This window comes from Dipteris shenzhenensis, chromosome 10 (assembly GCF_047967505.1).
Source record: "Dipteris shenzhenensis isolate YYH24624 ecotype China chromosome 10, Dip_SZ_1.0, whole genome shotgun sequence".
Classification (NCBI taxonomy): domain Eukaryota; kingdom Viridiplantae; phylum Streptophyta; class Polypodiopsida; order Gleicheniales; family Dipteridaceae; genus Dipteris; species Dipteris shenzhenensis.
The window spans coordinates 17288590-17311023 of record NC_141605.1 but is presented as its reverse complement, the minus strand read 5'-3'; the positions used below and the strand labels follow the sequence as shown (position 1 = coordinate 17311023).

The 22434-nt window shown below is 43.9% G+C and overlaps 1 protein-coding gene across 1 annotated transcript; it reads left to right on the top strand.

Annotated features, from left to right (window-relative positions):
• Positions 1–1022: 1022 nt before the first annotated feature.
• Positions 1023–19143, top strand: LOC147897490 (uncharacterized). Its single transcript, XM_087380959.1, has 8 exons — positions 1023–1913; positions 2153–3980; positions 4074–4182; positions 4460–4560; positions 17023–17088; positions 17402–17491; positions 18098–18274; positions 18367–19143. Exons 1-8 carry the CDS (start codon positions 1216–1218, stop codon positions 18403–18405), a joined length of 3108 nt encoding a protein of 1035 aa, XP_087237085.1. The 5' UTR covers positions 1023–1215; the 3' UTR covers positions 18406–19143.
• The last annotated feature ends 3291 nt before the right edge of the window (positions 19144–22434 follow it).

Below are 22434 nucleotides of genomic sequence, written 5' to 3'. Positions count from 1 at the left end.
ACTTTCTAGAACAAAAAATGAATGGCCCTTCACTTGCAAGAATTGGCTTATTTGATAAACTTAGATGCCTTTAACCAATTGGCTAGAGCCATTTATTAGGTTTGCATGACGTTTTAACAAATGTATACAAAGAAATGCATTCGATGTTCCTTTTCTTTGGGGAAAGTGTATGGAGGGCTCGTGTCTTGCATATTGATATAGACAGATGCATACACATAGAAAAGTGTTTGAGTTTTCTCATGCATACAGATACGAACACATGCATACACATAAAATAACAATAGTGAGAACGACTCCTATTGAGGAAGAAAGAAGAGACAAGAGTTAAATTCATAGATTATTTTGAAGGACTAAAGAGGTAAGGGGGAAGGTGTGGAGAGTTTGTCGGAACACGAGATGGAGAGACATGTTCTTCATTTCCAAGAGCCTCTCCAGTGGAGAGCTTTTGGGGATACAAGATTGAGAGAGACTTATTCTTCATTGTTGAAGTCCCTTGCCACTGCCTTGAGAGCTTCGATAGTAGGTGGCTCATGTTAGGACGGGGTCATGGAGCATACAAACAATACGAGAGGGGACAGAGTAGAAGCTGCTAGCCCATTGACCCATTTCCTTGCACACACAGAGTGAGTGTGCGTGTGCCTAGGTGTAGACACATGAAGAGAGAGAGACACACACACTAGAGAGAGAGAGAGAGAGAGAGAGTTCTTGAAACACACACGTGCACGCACGCACACACACGCATGCACATTGCGCACACACATGCTTGTATGTGTGTGTACGAGAGAGAGAGAGAGAAACATGCATGAAACATTAGAGAGAGAGAGAGAGAGCGCCAATAGATAGACAAAGAGAGAGAGAGAGAGAGAGAGAGAGAGAGAGAGAGAGAGAGAGAATAGAAAATTATAAAGGAAATAGGGAAGGTGCAAGGAAAGAGGAGGGGAGAACCAGAGTTAAAGAGGGGGGAGTTAAATTAACTCATCGTCCCAGGGCTTTCTTTTTGATGCTTTTAGATGATCATTTGTTGCTGCTGGGAGCTCCGTCCGCCATAGCCAGGAGCTCCGCCATCCGCCATAGCCAGGAGCTCCACCCTTTGCCATTCCCCCCTCCCCCCTCTTCATCTCTTCCAATCCTCCATCTCCCCCTTCACAATTCATCCTCCCCTTCGATCCAATCCTTGCTCATCTCATCATGCCCCCCTCCTGATCTCCTGCTACCATGGAGGATTTCGCCAACCTCCTCCACCCCGATTATGGCCTCAAACCCCATGGCAAATCCGCCCCCATGGCCTCTTCCTCTTCCTCCATCGATCGTTCCTCCAGTAGCTCCTCCTCCAGACCCAAGAATGGCTCCACTCGCCCCCCCCCCTCCCGTAGCTCCGCTTCCTCCCTCGGTGATAGCTTGCCCGACGATCTGTTCTTTGGCGGCAACGCAATTAGATCTTCCTCCGGCAGGAGCACTTTCGGATCTGGTGGTGTCGATCTGCTCGGGGGAGGAGGCTCTGTCGTGTACGACGATGTCTTTGGAGGCCCGCCGAAGTTCGCTCCTCCGTCGTTCCCATCGGCTTCCCAGAACTACGATGATGTATTCAGAATGCCGGTGAAGTCATCAACTCCGAGCAAGGGATCGTCTTTACCCGTTTTCGATGCTCCTCTGTATGACGATGATATCTTTGGTGGACTGCCGGGGATCAAGAACACAGGCGTCGCCTATGATGATGTCTTCGGGGTTTCTTCTACTGGTAACAGCCCAGCAGCATTCGAAGATTTGCTGGGAGGCTTTGGCACGGCTGAATCCAAAGAGAGGACGACAGATAAACAACAGCCTGTTTTCGATTCGGCGACGCCATCGCCAGGAGAGTCCGCATTTGATGAGTTGCTCCCTGGATTTGGTGGCAGCGAGCCCGTCAAGCCCCGGTGTGTACTGTCCGAGACTCTGAAGTTTTTGATTGTCAAATTCTCTTCATTGAATGCCTCAAGTATAAACGGAGGGTACAATTTCTTGCGAGCCGCTTGCGTTTAGCGCATTTGCATCGAGAGCCATGTCTGAAATCTGGCCTGTGTTTAGATTGTCTAGTTTGAACCTTAATGTAGAATTCATGGTGGTGCATGCGGCAGCTTCAAATGTTGATATTGTGTCGATATGTATGCGGCAGGTCTACTGGAGGTGGAAAGCCTGCTCAAGGGAAATCCTCCGGGTTTGCCAATGATTCCCCGGCAGCGGTACCAGATGCACCAGATGATATTTTCGTAGTCCTGAAGTCGGATCGCCGGGCTTCTAGCCCTTCCCCTACCTCTGTTCCAGATTTTGATCCTTTCGACATGTCCGCTCGTCCTCCTGATGGCAATAACTGGAACGATTCCAGCAATGGTTTTGCTGAAGCATTTGCGAATAGTCCACCACCCGGCCAAGGTGCGCCCGAGAAGCCCGTTAATTCAGTCAGGGATACTACCAGAAGGAAGGATACGCCTCCAGGTGCACCTAAACGATCCGTTAATACAGTGAGAGATACGGCAAGTCCCACCCCCAGCCCAACGCGGAGCAATGTGCGAGTGTCTTCAGATGGCGATTCCTCTAGAAGAAAATATTCGGATAGTAATCATGCAAAGGAACAGATCGAGACTTCTTCAAAAACCCTGCCTACGAGTAGTGCTGAATACACATCAACTGATTCTCCATCTAGAAGAACGGTGTCTCGTGACGCCAACTCATCTTCATATCATGACAAAGCCGAGGATCCCGTCCAGATGCCAAAGGCTGTGAAAAGTAGGCCTACCGACGAACTTTGGATCTCGATTGAAGATGTAAAATTAGTAACACAGCCTTCTGCGGCTCCACCCCCAATGAGGCCACCTCCTCTGCCTCGGTCAAAACAAGGTCACGCTTCAAAATGGTCTGCTGATCAAAAGAGAGAAGTAAATAGAGACTCAGCAACAAATTCAGACGACTTCTCACCACGACATGAAGCTGCTGGTTTTTCGAAAATAGCCAGTCCTCAAGTCACTTTGAACAATTCTGCAAGTGTTTTTGATGAGCTCGAAGAATTTGCATTAGGTGGCCCCAGAGTTCCGATGCCAGATGAAGAACTGACAGAGGGAATTGCAGCTGCTACAGCATCAGCTGTAGCTATGAAAGAGGCCATGGAGAGAGCCAAATTGAAGTTAAGGAAGGAGGTGCGAGACGAGAAAGAAAGAGAAGCTAGAGCAGCCAGAGTCAGAGAAGAACGAGAGAGAGCGAGTGAATCACATGAGAGAGAGGAGGATATGGCCTATGAAAAGGATGTAAAGGAGCGAGCTCGTGAAGGAGAGGAGAAGGAGAGAGAGGCCCAAGATATTCATGACAGAGAACAGATAGAGAGAGAAGATAAAGAAAGAGAGGCGGCAGAGAGGCACCGTAAAGAAAGGGAAAAGGAGAGAGAAAGGGAGAGAGAACGAGAGAAAGATAGAATAGCTGTTGAGAGAGCCACTCAAGAAGCTCGTGAAAGAGCAGCTGCAGAGGCTCGGGAGAGAGCTGAGAGGATTGCTGCAGAAAATCGACGAAGAGCTGAGAGGGCTGCTGTTGAAAGAGCCACGGCTGAGGCACGTGAAAGAGCAGCTGCGGAGGCTCGAGAGAGAGCTGCTGCCGAAAGGGCTGCAGCTCAAGAGGCTAGAGATAGGGTTGCTGTTGAGAGAGCCACAGCTGAAGCACGTGAAAGGGCAGTTGCAGAGGCTAGAGAGAGGGCTGCGGAAAGGGCTGCTGTTGAGAGAGCTGCAAGTGAGGCTAGGGCCAGGGCTGAACGTGCTGCAGTAGAGAGAGCTACTGCGGAAGCACGGGAAAGGGCTGCTGCAGAGAGGGCAGCTGAAGCACGGGAGAGAGCTGCCGCAGAAAGAGCAGCAGCAGCAGCAGCAAGTGAGCACCAGGCACGGGATGAGAACGACCTCGAGTCATTTTTTAGGTCAAACTCTCGACCAACCAGTGCACCAAGGCAGAGATCTCCAACTACAGTAGGAAACTCATCCCAATGGTGCTCGTCATATATGTTTCTGGAAAGGACCAGGGAGTTAGGACTATATCTCATAGCCAATTTGAATCTGCAGGACACGTCCTCGGATGGGCGCCAACATTGGAGGAGCACCCCGGCAGCTCCTAATGTCAGGACAGTGCCTTCGATGACAAGTATGGTTGATGACTTGGCATCTATATTTGGTAAGGAACATCTGTTGTACTAATCGTGTAAATAACTGCAACATACTATCACTCTTTGGAATTTATTTGGTGGATTGAATTGTTAATACATCGCTTCTATACATTGCTGTAGTGATATTGTAAGTCATGTCAGGCTGTCTTATTATGGTCTGGTTATATATTGGAAGTAAGGTCTGCATATGACTTGGAAAAGGGCAGTCTTAGTTGTGAAGTGATGGAGCTTATGTCATGGATTTATGGTATCACATGCTAATGCATTGTTTGGTGTGTTGTAAAGGTGGTCCACCAGCTGCTGGTGAGTTTCCAGATGTGGAGGGAGAGTCTGCTGATCGACGGAGGGCCAGATTAGAAAGACACCAGCGGACTATTGAACGAACTGTATGTTTTCTTCCAAGTCTGCTGGTCTTTCTGTTCCTTTCTCGTTGCCTTGAACAAGCTTGTCAAGGGGTCAATCGTATCTCCAGCCCCTTTTCATGTTTGGTTATATGTGTGCTTGATTCAGACCTTGGTCTGGTCCTTCCTAGAGTTCCTTCCAAGGTATCTGCCTATTTCCGTCACTAGGGCTCAGGCTATACTTCCATTTTGTCTTTAGTTTCTTCTCCAAGGTGGAGAAGTTATCCTCTTTAAAATAACATTTGAAGTCAACATCTCCCTACTGCAGGCTTTTCGAAAAAGCTTTAAAGCATGACAGGACATGTCAAGCTGACATGAAAGATTACTTTCAGCCAAACATCTTTTTAAAACTTGAGATCGATGCATACTTTATAAACATCTTTCATGCATAGGGTATGAATTTTCATGAAACACACCCTATGCACTTTTACTGTTTATAGATGACAGTAGCTTTGAGATAAGCTCATGGTTAGATGGTTGAAGAGGAACTGAGCTTGTCATTTCAACCCCAAGGTCGGATCACAGGCTTGAACTGTTTGTTGATAACGATCACAGAACTGTCTGGAGTGGCTGCTCATGTATCCATTCATGTGTCCTGTGTAGTTGAAACTTAAAAAAGAGTCCCTTCTGTAGGTGAGGTGGTTCAGTCATGTTGTGTAGAAAGTGAACGTTCTCACGTTGGAGAAAGTCAGGAGAGATGTGGAGCCTAGTGGACAGAAATGGAAGGCACATAGATGTTTGGACATCGAGTTTTTTTTTTCTTGGATGGTCAACCAAATAAAGTTTGAATCAGCATTTCTTTGTTTAGTTAAGATAAGAGCAGCATACAGAGATGTGTTTACTCTGGGATGCTGCGAATATGTTTGTACCATTTCATGGACTAGTTGAAGGTCCTTTTTGTGAGCCTCATCATTCAGATTAAAGAGTCTAGAAGTTACTTTTTGACTAGTTTAGGATCAAGCCCAAGGGGAAAGCTAAATAGGTGACTAGTGCTAGGTAAGTTACGGATCACCAGAAGGTCAACCAATGCCAGAAAATTCAGCTGTCCAGCAGATGTCAGCTTGGTTGGCGAGGTAGCTGCCCAGCAGGTCTGCCAGATGCAGCCTACAGGGACGACCAGGACAAACAGGGCTCAGGCCACAAAGAGATGGGCATCTAGCCCCATATCTCCTCTTACCACTCCCATGCATGCACACCTATTTTACCTACACATGCAAACAAGAAAAGAGTCAGCTAGCTCAAACATCCTTACCACCTCACCCACTGTTGGGCACTGATGACGTCAGTGGGATGTCATAGTAGCTTGTCCCTGCTATGCATGATGGAGTTTATGGTTTTCACCTTATGAGTGACTATCATGAGATTGAAACTGCGCGCTGTGTGGTATTTTAAGAGGATGAGTTTGGGCATGTTCCTGTATTCATCTAGATATGACCTTACCATCTCAACAAGAAAGGGGAGGTGCTTGAGGTACAGTTGGAGGATCTGTTGTGGAGGGGTTTCATAAGACCTAGTAATTCTCTGTATGTAGCCTCGATCCTCTTTGTCAAGAAGAAGGATAGCACTGCCAGGAGATGTGGATTGCTGCGCACCCAACAAACTGACAGTGAAGAGCTGGTTTCTTATGCCACGGATTGATTACGTTTTGGAGCGCCTGAATGGGGCCAAGATGCTCTCCAAAATTGATATGCAAAATGGATACCATCATATTCCAAAGTCAGCCTTTTGTACTGAGGAGGCACAGTATGAGTTTGTTGTTATGCCCTTTGGTTTCACAAGGGCGCCAGCAACCTTCAACAGCACGATGTCGCGGATTTTCAAGCCTCTCATTGGTAAAAGTTTTTTTGTCTTTCTTGATGACATTCTCATTTTTTCCAAAGATCCCGTACAGCATGTTACATTCTTCAGTCTTGAAGGATAATCAGCTGTACATCAATGCCCAAAAGAAGCGCTATTTGGGCTACATCATCTCTCCTACATGTGTTTGGTTGAACCCGCCAAAGTGAAGGATATCGGGGAGTGAGAGGTGCCTACTAAGAGATCCGCATGTTCATGGATATTTGTCAAGCATACATGAAGCACATTAAGGACTTGACAAAGATTGCAGTCAAGTTCAAGCATAGGGGCCCCCACGAGGCACCAGGGGTCGAGGAGGACTTCTTTACAGATTATCCCCACCTCCTTTCAGCATATACAGAGGTTGAGTTCACAAATCCCAACATTTGGTTCAGAGCAGTTGTGAGGTTCTACGGATCTGTGTGATACTGCCATCTTACTCTTCGAAGTTGTTCAAGAAATGTGAGAAACTCTGTCGGAATCTTGGAGAATTCTACAAACGGAGTTATGCAACAGTCCGACTTTAAGGGATTGTGAGTCTTAGTAGAGGTCTTTTGTCACAGTGGCGCTATTGCGGAGCTTTCTAATGCTGTGAACATCCAAGCAGTGCGAGGGAAATCAATGGTGACCAGCGATTGAATCGGCTTACTTCTTTTTTGAAAAGCCACCAATATCGATATGTTTATTCATGGAGCTACATGGGTTTTCTGTGCAAAAGTGGTTTGACAGCGAGAAAACAACCTACCAGCGGCAATTCTTGTGGGGTCACCTGCCACCTTGACATTCTCGAATGGTCCAATCACGAAGCATCTAAACAAGGCCTCCCCAACCTTAGAAGCATGCCTTGCCTCCCCATGAGGGTCATTTTTCAACAATTCCCCCCTGAACGGAAAATGGGGAGACAAATACAAAGAAGACGGAAGCACATACATCATGGACATCTGAAACATGACCAACCCACAAATGGATCATGATCATCTGATATAATTGCTCACACACAGCAATTCTGAACAATGTTGACACAGTAGTGGTCAAACTGGTCTGCATAATGTGGAACATCTGTTGATGTTGAAGCGGCATGGCCTCTTGATCAAGTCTGTGCTGCTTCTCAGTTTGGGCAAGCTCTTCGTGTCGAAGTGCCTCCTCGTGCTTCCGTTCCTCTCGCATCATCCTGGCCATGCTATGTCTCTGCCTATCATGGAGCCAAAGTATGCTTCAAAGCCATTGTTGATGCCTTTGTATGCAGGATAGAAATCTGGTTGTTGGCAGGCAATTACAGCTGTAAATACTAAAGGGGACAGGTACTCAAATGAAAATAGTAGGCCAGATGACAGAAATGAATATGAATAGCAAGGTAAAGAGGGCACTTATAACAGTTTGCAGAAGCACTACAGTGGATGTCTTGGCAGTTCAACAATACTAATAGGAGAACAATATGAATTTCATTCATGTGGCCTGCCAAGAGAGAGAAGAAGAAGAAGAGAGAGAGAGAAGGGGGGGGGGAGAAAAAGGTGAATAGTAGTCAATGGGCCTGCCCAAAGTGAGAGAGAGAGAGAGAAAGAAAGAAAGAAATATATAGTAACGTCCACGGGAGGCCTCACGGGCCTATGGGACAAATGGAAGAGGAGAGAGAGGGAATGAATGCACGTCCAAAAAAATGGAAGAGGAAAGAGAGGGAATGAATGCATGTCCAAAAAAGCACACCCAAATTTGAAAAAGATGCTCTAAAGTTAACACACCAACCAATCACGGAATTTGCCAAAAAAACACATTTGGAAAATGCTAGAAATTATTTTTGGCATCTCAAAATTGAACCTTCACTAAGGCTATGTTTCAGTCTTGTTTGGATGCTTTTGGGAGCTCCTTTACACTTATTTTTAAGCTCTATAGCAGCAAGATGCTTGTAAGATGATTTGGCCTCGATCAAACGAACTACTTGGATAGGTTTAGGGGGAAGGTCACATGCACCATAAGCACATGGGCTCACCAAGCAAGAGGGACATTAATGTTGCCTTGTTAGAGAAGCACTATCCTTACATGGGCCTACCATTTGTGGTTAGGGATAATTCATCTTTCTTAGATTATGGAAGGGGCTTGGTTGGACAAGAGTGTGGTAGACTATTACAAGGTATTTTGAAAGTTTATAGGTTCAAAGGAGAGACCAAGGATCCTAATGAGATGGCTCTTAAAGTTGGAAGGATCTTTCAGGTTATATCCAACGGATGATTAGAGCAAGATACTTCATGATGGCATGCACCATGCCCACATTTGGTTGGAGATAAGGACCTCATGATGGAAGCCCTACGCATGGGCAGCTTTCAAAGGCCTCATGGATGTCATGGTTAGAGGAAAATTACAGCCGTACAGCCTAGGGTTGAAGGCCTTAGGCGTGAGGACTAAAGATTTTTGGAATTTTGAGGAAGCACAAGAACTTCTGGAACTATTTAAGACTAAATATAGTAGCTATAATAAATATGATGTTCAGTTTATTGCATTTGCAAGACAAAGTCTCCAAAGATACAGTGGATATATATGGAAAAGCAATGAATGCTTCCAATGTAGGCAAAAGAGGCCAGCAAGGCACAAAGAAGTTTGCAGAGTAGAATCCATGGAGACAACCAAGTGCTATATGATTGTGGAGCTTCTTGTTTGTGAACATGCTAGGTGGGATCAACACTTACATGACCCAAGGTGATGGGGCAAAGAACTATCCTACTTTTCGTTTGACCCAGGTAGATGCATGTTGGAGTATGTTTATATTACAGCAGGGAGTGTTGGAGTTTAGTCATCACTTGCAATTTTGATGACAACACTATATTAAGCAGGGATGGTTGTAATGAAGGCCAAAAGTTGACCAAGTTAGGTGGGGATAGGATTATGAGCACTTGGTGTGTGTGCAAGATAGAGAGGTCACAAGGGCATAAGGAGGTACTATATACGTTTCCTACCCTTATGTGCAATGTATCTTTCATACGACTCCTACTCCTCTCTCTCCCACTAGCCCTCCCTCCGCTCAGCCTCTCTCTCTCTCTCTCTCTCTCTCTCTCTTTCTCTCTCTCTCTCCATTTGTACCTTGTCCATACCTCTGCAGTACCTCCACACCTTCGTACTTCGTCCGTACCTCCATAGTACCTCCAAACTTTCGTACCTCCGTCGTCTGTACCTCTCCCTCGTTCGTACAGCCAGTCAGCAGGCAGCCAGCACCGTACAGCCCGTTAGCAGCAGCCCGTACCTCTCCATTTGTACTCTCCCTCCGTACCCGTTAGAAGCAACCAAACTAACCCTAACCCCGAGTTGGGCTAAACCCCCAATCCAATCCGGGGGTTAGGTTAAGCTAGGGGGTTCAACAGACAACCAACTATGGATTAGTCTATCCTCTCCTCCTAGTCCCCCTCAACTCCCTTAACTCCTTCAACATCCATCAGGACTCGGTAATCTACAGTTGCAGCCATGACACCCTCTCCATATGCACGGAGTTACCAACAAGAAGGCTCAAAACGACTCATCCTTGGGCAATAGGATCATATTTTTTTATCTGTAGTAGGCAGTGAGAGAGCTACGATTGGAACTGGCAAAAGTAAAGGCTCGACTTCACATTCTGGAAGGCTTGGTAAGCAGGCAGTAATTGATGAGGCTGTAAAATCTTGTAAGGATTCCCCCCTACCTTGCAGCTAGTCTCTACAGTCAAAGATCTTGTTCACACTGAAGTACAAATTGCTAAGAAGGAAGTGATTGTGGAAGTGGACACTAAAGCAAGTAAGTCTGATATTCAAGTAGAGATTAAAGAACACGAAGCTAGATGTGATAATTTGCTGAAGATTAGAATAGGGGGACTCCCAGAAGATTGGTACAAGGAGGAGGACATATATAGTGAAATATTGACAAAGATCAAAGCAAGCTTGTCGAACATTGAATGGGTGGATGATGATGAGCACTACAGGCCAGCTTCTATTTTGCACTATAAAGGTCATGCAATCCTTACACTGAAGTCAAAAGATATGCAGATCAAGCTTCTTCGACAATCTTACAAGTTGAAGGGCACCAAAGTATGGATAGCAGAGGAGCTTACACAAGCTCAACTTAAGATTAAGGCAACTGAATTAGCTAAAGTCAGGGCTGCTAGAAAGAATGGAAAATGGGCAGTTTACCGTGAAGGCGTAGCACTAATCAGAGAGTTCAAATCAAAACCAAAAGACTCTCAGTCTTAAACTGATGTATGGCTGTTTACTCTTCTAGACTATTATGTAGGTACTCTAAATAATGTGGGTTGCTTTTTGCACTCCTTGGGAGCTGCCATGCGCCCTCCCTAAAGCAGATGTACTAGAGGGTTTCTTGCTGTCCCATAGACCTTTTGGTCTCTAGTGGATGTTAATAAACTTTCTTTCTTTCTCTATCTCAAGATTGGTGAGGAGACCTTGGTATCCGACCAGAGAGCAATGTAACTAGGACTCAAGCAAACCAAAGGAGAAAGGGTCAAAGGGTGATCAAAAAGCATCTTTGGGGCCCATGCCACAGGAAGGACAACAGACTGTTGAGTAGATGGCACAGTTTGCTTTCACACAGTAGGCTATGTCAAGGTTTGGAGCTGGTTTGCAGGGCCCAAATCAGAATTTTCAGTTGCGAATATGGGACAACAAGCTTTTCCCTATGCAGGTGCTCACATATGTTATTTTGGGGAAGGATCTGTGTTTCAGGCTATGGTTGGTCAAGCCGGAGGAGGCCGAGGTGTATACGGTAACTATGCAATGGGTTTCCAGTCAGGTATGGAAGGTAAGTAAGGGGGTGTGTAGCCCAATTTGATGTCCGGTAATATTGGCATGCAACCAAGGTTGCAAGCAGGAATCCAAGGGATGATGGGAAATCCTATTGGTGTGCCAAATATGTTAAGTCCTGGGGCTGCCATGCCTAACGCAGCAATGGGTAGTGATAAAGCCAGCCATAATGTCAATAATCCTGCTTTGATTCCTTTGTTGAAGCCCCGTGTGTATGATAATTTGACTCTGAAGGGGAAACCTAAGGATTTCAAAGAGGGAGGCTCCGTTGTCAAATTTGAGACTTTTAACGTGGTGCAGGACAGATTGAAAGCTCTTACCTTCTTGCAGCAATTTGATGCGGCCTATTCAGGAGGGAACTTACGGAATCATCCAAGATAAAAAAGGCTGCTACTTTTTTAAAAGGTAATGCATTGCAATGGTGGACAAATCTTTTGTTGCAGAACAGTGCACCCACCTCTTCAGTGGAGTTTAAACATGTATTTTCAGCTTCTTGGTTGACCAGTACCTTCGAGGTTGATGTTATGACAGCCTGGTATAACGTAAACGCAGCCAGCTGCCATAATCTCAAAGAGTATAATAAGAAAATTTGGCAAGCACTATTATCTGTTTTGCTGCGTTTTGCTAAAGGCAGGCTGAAAAAAAGCAAAAGGAAAGATAGGTTGTATCTTAAGCTGAGCCTTCGCTACGATGGGCCTTTCAAAGTTATTGAAAAGATAAATGATGTGGCGTACATGCTAGAACTGCCGGATGGTCGGAGAAATCACAATGCCTTCCATGTGAGTCTCTTGAAACCATTCCATGGTCCTCTTCTAGAGGATATGCTTGTTGACCAACTGCTAGAGGCTGAAGAGATGGATGAGCTCCTGATTCCTGAGTAGATCTTGTAGCATAAGGAAAGAAAAGTTAAGGTAAAGTATCACGTCGCTACTTGGTGAAATCCAAGAACTATTCTTCATGTACGCGAAGTGGTCGGAGGAGGGGGAGTTGGCAGATGTACCCCATGTTTTGCAGCTTTATCTCGAAGCTTTTCAGCTTGAGCTGACCTTAGTCGAGGCTCCTTTAGGTTCAGTAGGGCGTGGGTCCAGAGTATTGCATGATACTCAAGAGGGGGGTAGTTGCTCTGCCCTTTTGTCACGGACAGGCCCAGATGTCTAGAAGTTGCTTGGTGACACTATATGTTTCACCTAAGGTACTGAGTTGACAGTATATCTGCCGTGGGACTTCTATGACCAGTGTACTAGTCACTTGGATGTATTTTGCATCGATGTATGATTTGGTATCCATGGCTCTACTAATCATATGTCCAATGTTGGTTTTGAAATGCATGTGAACATTTGTGAATCTGATCAATTCTGTTGTTCATGTTTTCAGTGGTTGGCAATAGAGGTCGATTGCCTTGTGTCAATAGGGGGGTATGTCATGAGAACGTGAATTCTAACGTTATTGAATTTACACGTGAATACCTTGGCCCTTGGTAGCACGGGCATTCCGGGAGTCTTGATATGTGTATTGGGCTCGGGGAATTACTTCCTAGTGATCCCAGACAAATTGTGCACATGTTGGTGTATTAATTGTGCCTTGGGGTAGTTTTTTGGTGATCCAGAAGAGTGGTAAAATTCCCTTTCGCTAAAAATAGCTCCAGGAGCCGCATTTGGCTAGCTGGCTTGGAAACATAGTCACAAGAAACGTTTCGTCTGTTTTGCCGTTTTGTTGTTTCGACAAGTTTTGTTTCGTTTCGTTTCGTGTTGTCAGACGAAACGGATAGGTTTCGAATTGATACTTAATATATACCCTTATAGGTATAGGTACAAAAAGATATGTTATATTTAAGTTAGAGTGAACAAAGAGAAATATAAAGTCAAAAGGAAATTCAAAACATAAACACCTTGGATTCTAGAAAAAACGGGGCAAAAATGTTTATTTTGATTTGGGCGAAACAAAGGTTTCGTTGAGAGCGTTAAGTCCTATTTCGAAACGTTTCGTCTATTTCGCGTTTCGAGGTTTCGAAGAGGACGAAACGGGTTTTCATGTGACTGCTTGGAAAGCAAGCAGAAAAGTCAAAATTTGCTTTGAGGGTTGTTTCTGGACCAAAAAACAAGGAGAGGCAAGTCACAGGTTGGGAGAGTGCTCCAAGGGTATTGTATCACATCGCCTTGCTGATTTTGGACTACCAGGGCAGTGTGGGGGCTATTGGTGGGCTGCGAGAAGCTCAAAACCGAATTTCGTTTATCTGCCAAGACCCTCCAGATCAGGTTGTTTCTGCTGATTTCTTGGCCTGGTAGCAGGGTGATTTGGTTCCAGGGCTGTGCATGTGCTCCTGGAGTGTGCCAAATTAGGGTGATTTCATTTGGGGCAGTTCTAGAGCTCCTACAAGCTGGACGGGTTGCTTTTTGGGCCTTCTGGGCCGTGTTTCTGCTGGCTGGTCTGTCTTTTGCTGATTTCTAACAGAGACCAGGTTGTGTATGCCGTGGTTGTTCTGTTGCTGGGTAGTTGAAGGCTGGTTGTTGAGCTTTTGGGCTGATTCCAAGCTGGGGCTGCCTTCTAGGTGATTGTGGGTTGAGATCACTCACAATTGGTCAGCTAGTGTGCCTTGCTGCACATTGCAAGCCACTGGTGGTTAGTCGAGGGGTGCTATAACAGCCAAGGGCTGAGTGCTGGCCTTGCTTTCCACGGGATTGATGCTGTAACAGCTAGGTAGGGCTGAGATTGTTGGGTGATTTCCACTGCAAGAGCTGGAGGCAGGTTGCCAGAAAAGTTTTGCTTTGGGATTGGATGCCTACATGTTTTTGGATTGGCTGAGATTGCTGGAAGCAGAGCTATGCTATGTTTTGGATGCCTACATGGCTCATTGTAATCTGTTTACAGTACAATAAATAATAAAGAAATACCGCAAGGGGCGCCTGCTGATTTGGGGCCAATCAGTGTACTGTGTCTTTGAGCAGGAGCATTCTAGCTCCCTTGTGTTTTGTTTCTGCTGTGGGTGTTTTGCGGCTTGCCAGTGGGATAATACTTGCTTAAGTATGATTTTACCGCCCTTATTTTATCATAGACCGGTTGCATGGCCTACCTTGATCATGTACAAGCCCTTAGAGGAGGGTTTTCCTCCAGAATGGCAAGTAAGCAGGATCCTGCCAATCCATAAGGGGGGGGACAATAAAATGGCAAAATACCACAAGACCATCATGGTGAGCAGCCTGATGGTCAAGCTGTATGAAACATTCTTGAACAAAAAATCAGCAGAAGGGCAGAGGCACAAGGGGTCAAAGCACCATCATAGGCAAGGTTTCATCCCAAGCACTTGACGGTGGACCATCTGGTTGCCATAAGAGCAGCAATTGAGGGAGCAAAGAACAGGAAAGGGGCCATCTATTGCTGCTTTGTAGACTTCAAGAGAGCATGTGACATAGTACCATGCAAAAACTATGGAGAGGCTAGAAAAGGTTCAAGTCCCTCTGGAACTCAGAGAAGCTATATACAGACTTTATGAGAAGGTACTAGGTGAGTTGGCACCACCACTTGTAGATGGTTCTGGGCCCAAGGAAAAGGTCATCATAAGCAGCGATACAGGGGTCAAGCAAGGATGTTCCTTATCACCAACTCTCTTTGGACTCTTCGTAGATGCACTGGAAGATTGGATGACAAAAACCAGCAAAGGATCCAGGTGGCTGGTTATGAATTACTATTACTTTTTATTCGGATGATGTGGTTTTCTTTGCTGAAGACAAGAGCAATATTCAAGCACGCTTGGATGCTTCAGTAATTTCTACCAATACTAAAAAATGCAGGTCAACGTATCGGAAACAAAGTGATGGTGATTGGGTCACAAAACAAACAGATAAATTTCACACTCGAAGGAGAGAATTTGGAAACAATCACTTCATACAAACATCTAGGGCTGGATTTTACGAATGCATGTGTGGAATGGAGAATTTTAGGAGGTTTAAAAGCATTGTACAGTTTCCAAAATAAATGCAAAACGGCACATTTGTGGAATTGGGAGATGAGAAAATTCTTATATACTATGCTTGTGCAAACAGTGGTTCTCTATGGGTGCCGAGCCCGGGCACCTGGATTTTCCAGAGCATATTGGAAAAGATTAGAAAAAGTCCACAAACGCTTTATCATAGGAGAGCTGGGGGTAAAGGCATAGACAAACAGGTGTGATCCCACTGGAGGGAGAAGCACTATGCCACTATCTGGGATACCTCAACAAGCTTAAGAAGATGGATGGACACTGAATACCTCGCAACACAATGGATGCCACTAAGACCATGGGTTGGTACAGAGATGGGGAGCAATGGATGGAGGTATGGGGTATAAAGGCTGCTGAAATACTGAAAGCTTAGATGAAACCAAGGACTTGGTAACGCAGAAAATGCTATGAAAGATATGGCACGACCCAGGAGCCAAAAAGCAATTTTACAAATGGGAGATAAACCTGATGGACAAGTTACAACTATGCAATGAAGAAATATCTTGGGGAAGACATTTCAATTTTTGAAAGGCATTTAATCTGCAAACTAAGGACTAGCTCACATGAGCTAGAAGTGGAGAGAGGCAGATGGATGTTGCTGAGGATTCCAAGAGAGGAAAGGTTATGCAAAATCTGTCCTACAGCACGTGCTCTTGAAATGCTGAGCATATGCTCACACCAGGGAAAGACATGGAGATATTAGCAATAATCTGAAGAGTCCATTGGAACAGCCAGCCCACAAGCTTGGAAGCTACATAAAAGAAATCTCGGAACACCGTATCATATTTCTCGGATTAGCACACAAAATAGCTCAGCAAATACTCACAACATAGAAAAGGTTTGTCTATCATTGGATGTAACTGACCACTATGTAGTTTAATAGTAGTCGACAGTCCCATAGATCCTGTAGGGTAGCAAGAGGACTTTAATACAATCAAATCATATCATCTCTCTCTCTCTCTCTCTCTCTCTCTCTCTCTCTCTCCTCCTACCCGGGAGACAGCCCGACAGCCGTTGATTCGGGATATCTTTGCAGCTCCCGAGAGAAGCTACCATGGTACCGGGTTTCGGCTACTGAGTCTCAGCTTCTCAGCTTTTCAGCTCCAGTTTTTTGTTTTGAAATTTTGAGCTATATAGCTTAGCTTAGCATAGGCCTCAGCATTGGCCCTAGCGCACCCTTTGCTTCAGCCCTTTGAGGCTTGTATGAGTTTCCTTCTATTTGCTGTACTTTGTCCCATAGGTCCATGAGGCCTCCCACGGACGTTAATATATCCTTCTTTCTTTATTTCTTCCTGTCTGCCTTATGCTAATTCTTCCCTCTTCTCCAAATGTACCCCGTCCCAATTTACGTCATACGGTGATTCTTTAGAAGGTGCATCAGTAGGATGTTTGAGCCTAATGGTTCTGAGGCAGCAGGCTTTTCTGGCACACTTTTCTGCAATGGGTCATACTACCATGGCCACTTAGCTGTGGGCATGAGTAGGGAATGAGGTTTGTATGCACTTCTCTACCCATGCTTTTGCCAAAAGTTCCCATCAAGAGGGAGACATGTAAAAGTTTTCTGGCTTGGATTCCATAGGAACAAATTACCACAAAGGCCATCCTGCTTACAGATTACCACAAAGGCCATCCATTTATTTTCCAAGGGAAAGCACCGTGTCTGACCTGAATGCAAGTTGAGGATAAATGCAATGAAATAAGGAAATGTAAATGTGAACTTTAATATTTCATCTTGCTTTTGTGTTAATTGTGGCAAATGGGCAAGTTTCATGGTGTATGTCAAGGTTTCTAAGAAGTCAGAAACCGTATGCATTGATGTATGTGACACTGATGGGGTCTGTGGGTTGTATTGTTCAACTTCAGGCCAAGGCTTTGGAAGAGAAAAATCAGCGTGATTTGCAAAGCCAAAGAGATCAAGCAGAGAGACAGGTAATGGATCCAAAATTTGCACTTTTTTGTTGTTGTCATCAGCTGGACAAAAAACTGGTTTTATCTCGTTTATTGACAGGCTGATAAATGGCATGCAGTCTCTCTCTCTCTCTCTCATTCATTGCCTTTCCTCCCCCCCTTTTTTTTTTGTGTGTGTGGGGGGGTGGGTGGGTGTGGGTGTGGGTTGGGGGGGGGGCAGGGGCACAGCGCAGCGGAGTGATTTACAGCATACCCATAGTTGAGAAGTAATCTCATTTGGTTTTTACATTCTCGCTTACTAAACATAGGGCTTGATTCTCTGCATGTCATACAGAGGGTAGGTGAAACTCTTGATGCCGAAATAAGACGTTGGGCTGCTGGCAAGGAAGGCAACCTGCGTGCTTTGCTCTCCACACTTCAATATGTATGTATCTGGTCTTTCATAACTTCTCATTGTTCATACACTTGGATCCAATGGGCCCATCTGCAATTAAAACCTTCTTGTTTCAAAGCCTGTCAAAGCACTAAACCAAATACATTTGAAGGTTTAGCATTTGTTTCAATGTACTTATTTGCATAGAGGTATAATAGCAATTATCATTGTCAGTCTCTTCCCTTGTTATTTTAGATGGTCATAACTTTATTGAAATAGCCAGAATAAATAACCAGTTTAATGGAATTCTACAGTTTCAAGGTTTAATATTCTCCCTAGCATCTTTGTAATGCCTGTGTATGCAATGAGATACCAAAGTAATAGTAGGAACAGATGCAAACGAGTTGCATCTGTTAAACAAATCGTCTGGTAGCTTTGTAAACGTATATGTTTTCTAAGTATATAAGAGCTGATATGCTTTACACAGTGGCTTGTGTGAGACGTGCATTGCGGTGTTTATCTCCATTTCCATCTCGCAGACTTAGCTATCAGAGGTTTCTCTTACCCTGAAGGAAAAGTTGTCAGGGCGTTATCATTTCACTGGAAAAAGATGCTGTTAATAGCTGTCTGAGACATGGTCTTTGCTCATGTTGGCAGGTTCTTTGGCCGGAGTGTGGGTGGCAAGCGGTGTCATTGACAGATCTCATCACTGCTGCGGCTGTGAAGAAGGTGTACCGGAAGGCCACCTTGTTTGTTCATCCAGATAAAGTGCAGCAGAAAGGTGCTACAATCCAGCAGAAGTATATAGCTGAAAAGGTCTTCGACCTTCTAAAGGTATGCAAATGGAACCTGTTAGCTGCCCTGCTTGCTGCAGCTGTATTTATGTCTAAGAATTGGTTTCTAAGAAAACTTGTTCCAATCTACAGGAGGCCTGGAACAAATTCAATTCAGAGGAGCTTTTCTGATGCAGGACATACATATACGAGTATGCAGAATGGGATGTATCTCCGGCTCAAAGATTGTGGTGTGTCAACTGCTTCAGAAGTCAGTCCATGCAGCACTGCCAGGATCGTCTTCTACATGCTGCAAAAAGTCTAGACCAATTTAAATGAGAATTTCAGGTTCTGATCAGATGATGGAGAGCTGCTGTGGTGTCTCACCACAGATCTTACTTATGACACACTCAAGAGCATGCATTTTGTGATATATTGGGTGTGACAGCATTCACCAATTTTGTGCAGGGGTGAAAATTCTATTTGAATATATTTCGAGCAATTATTTGTGAGAGTCTTAGCACTCTTTATGGGAGTTAAGGTTCCTAGAAAGCTGACTTCAGGCGGCTGTGTTGAGGTGATATCGTAGTGATGATATTCAGCTATTTTAAGTCAATGGCTTGTATGCAGTGCATTTGCAGTAACATTCTACATATGGCCTCGACTGTTCATCTGTCGTGATGTTGCTGTTCCCTTCTTGGGGACAAAATCTTGCAATAAAGCTGTGTTTTCCGGTTTTCTTAGTCATTGCAAATCCATGAAGAGGTGGTTTGTGCAAACAGCTCCTGAATGTAGTATTCTCTGGATGCATCCTTATTTCATTATATGATATCATCAAAGTGCTCTATTTTTCTGTTGGACTTGCAGAAGAGAAAACCCCTATATCTGTTATGAACATTTGGAACTGTATCTTTATACACATTGCAAATTCGTGGTGACATGATATCGCTTATGCCCGATGGATCTTTTGTAGTATAAATATTATTCTTATGAATGCCGTGAATCTTTTGCAAAAATCATGGGCTGAAGCTCATTTGTATCTTTCTTGAAGTCTTTTGAAGCACGAGTCAAAAGGTGCAAATTGGGTGGCAGGACTGGTGCCACGGCATCTCTTCTATGTTAGTGTATTGGTACCATTGGAGGAACGTTCCCCAATTCACTTCAGGCTATTAAGCTTTAACATCCCACTTTAGGTCCGAGAATGTCCATGGCATTAAATGTATGTGTCATGCCAAGGCATATGTATATGTATGTAGCTTCCAATTCATACCAATTTGATAGATACTTCATAAATGATGCCAAGCATGACATATATGTTTGTTACTACCAAACATTATCATCAACATGTCATATGTCCAAATCCATTGTACAAGAACTGAATGTTAACAATGTGGGCACAAAAGTGTGCAAACATGTGGGTAGGAGGGCCTTGCATGCGTGTATTTGTTGGAATAAAGTGACAATCTAGCCAAATATGCTGAATTGACATTTTGGTGGCACACATACTTGACAATATAGCCCAAAATGCTATATTGATATTTTGGTTAGATTGCCAAGCATGCTAAAACTGGATAAGCTCAACAATTGCATTCAGCCGGACTACAAACTATGTGATGCATAGGGTTTCATCCCACAACTAACGGTAGCTAGCTTACCTTTTTTTCTCTTAATGAAGACTAGTGCAGTATGTAATAGTATTGTTCTCCCCATATTTGACTCCGGACTTACTACACTTGTTTACTTTCTACTTACCTCTGTCTACCCTTAAGCCATCTATCTTTTGTGACTCCATGCTTGGGGATCACATGTGCACATGAGGTGTCAACTCAATGGTGCATAGTGTAGACCAAGGATGCATAGCGTGTCTCTTTTACTAACTGCAATAATGAACTGCTATAGTAGTCACGGACTATCACTACTACAGTAGTGAGTAAACACATTGCCCATATTACCATTCTATCATTGAATCCTTAAATGATTGGATCCTCCATTAATTCTTGCTACACGTCACAACATATACCAATTCCATGGAAGAATCGGTAACATGTTGCTGCTATGTTCTATGATTTGAGTGCTTGAGCATTACATATGCACATTAGGTGACAACTTGACAGTGCATAGTCCATACCAACAATGCATAATTCGTCTTTCATACTAGTTGTAAGAATGAACTATTGTAGTAGTGACAAACTATCACCACCTTGGCATTGAGTGCACACGATGCACCAAATCACTATGCTATCATTGATTATGCACAAAGCTTTCATGCAAAATTACAATACCTTATACTAATTCAATAGGAGAATCGGTGACATGTCACAACAACACACCAACACACATTTATACAAGATACACTCTATGTAGGACACTTGTGAATGCACAATCACTACTTATAGTGCTAATACGTCAAGAATACAAAGCCAAAGAACATATTATACAAGATTTTCTTTACTTAAGACACTTCTGAATGTACAATCACTACATATAGTGCTAATACTCCAATTATACAAAGCCAAGAACTTAGATGCAAAGCAACAATCTTGGCTATTGGGTTACATTCACCATGGAGCACCACAAGGCACTAATGCACCAAATCTCACTCTTCTTCAAAAGGAATCTCTCTCTCTCTCTCTCTCTCTCTCTCTCTCTCTCCCCCCCCCCCCCCCCCCCGCGGTTGCCTTTGATCCCTTTTTCCATGACACTACTTTGTTCCAAAGGGAAAGGATAAAATCCATGAGGAATACTATCTAGATGGCATCTTACTTGAACTACACTTGGAAATGTAGGCTGTTTCCTCTAAATCCTCCACACTTATTGTTCACTTCTTTTGTTGGCTAGTGGAGGTCAGCACCCTCTTTTTCTTCATTCTCTTAGCTCAACATGCCCCTACCAAGCATTCGTGAAGCGCAGTTTCACATGTACTATGCCAATTTAGAACTACAAAAACAACTTTCTTCCAACTTCTAGGTATAAACTACAACTTTCTCCTAGTCTCCCTCTCTCCCCCCCCGAGCTACGTTTTGTGTTACTACATGCTTTTTGTGTGTTATTTACTCGTTGTCCAAGTGAGCTAGGATCTTGCTAGGTTGTGTGGTCTCTCATGTGACTATGTATCAAACATTCATGTGCGCTGTACTGTGTGTTGTATGCTATGCATTTTCATTTGCTTTGTGTTTATTTTTTCTTTGTGTTTTGCGTGGTTGTTTCATCTGCTTTGGGTAAGTGGATCATGTTTGATTCATGTGTTGTGTGGGTGTGTTTTGTTTACAGTTTGCTATTGCTTCTGCTTGAATGTGTGTCTCTTCTCTGGAGATGTTTGTTTCATCCGCTTCAAGTAAGTGGATCATATATGTTTCATGTGATGTGTGGGTATGTTTTGCTTGTTGCTTGTTACTGTTTTTGGTTGAATGTGTGTCTTTTTCGTTTGCAACCTGATATGCCATTTCCCATTGTCCCCTTTATTGAGGCTCCTACTAAGCTAGCACTTTGAGACCCCTAGTCTATGTGCCTATGCCACCTTCACAAAGCCCTACTTGAGCTTTTGAATAGTTGCTCTTGCTATTTGGTAGGTCAAGGCAATTAGAAATGACTAAGGGTTTGATGTGCAAATGCCTTATCAACCTAGCTTGAGTGACATCTTTTGATGCATGTTGAGCCTTGAATGATGTGGGATGGGTATAGTGGGCTTGAGTCTTCCACCTTGCTCTTGAATTCGGGAAACTACAACAATGATGAAGGCCCACCATCCGATCGCTCACGCAATGAATAATGACTAGGCAAAAAGATGGATTCTAGAATCTAAAATATTGTTCATGAATTTAAATATTTTGCAAGATGTCATTGTTGGATGACAAGACTCATGAAGTCTCAAACCATTTTGGCTTTGAAGATAGAACGTGAGTGGAAGATGAACTAAAATAGATACAATGAAGAAATTGTAAAGTTCAAATAAAATTTAATCACGGCCCTTAAAAATTTAATTGACCCCCTTTGCTTGCAAAAGGGGCTAATGTAGTCACACATCTATTGCATAGGTTAGCTTCTTTGGATATCAAATTTGAAAAATAATATCTTATAGCAATGAAAATGACTTGAGCTCTTATGGAAGGCAGCTAGGTCTCCTAAGGGCTAAAGTTAGCATGAATTCCAATTGGAAGGCAAAGGCCTCATCTTATGGTGCATTTTGAGTGTTATGAATGGATACTCCTCTAAGGCAAAGAG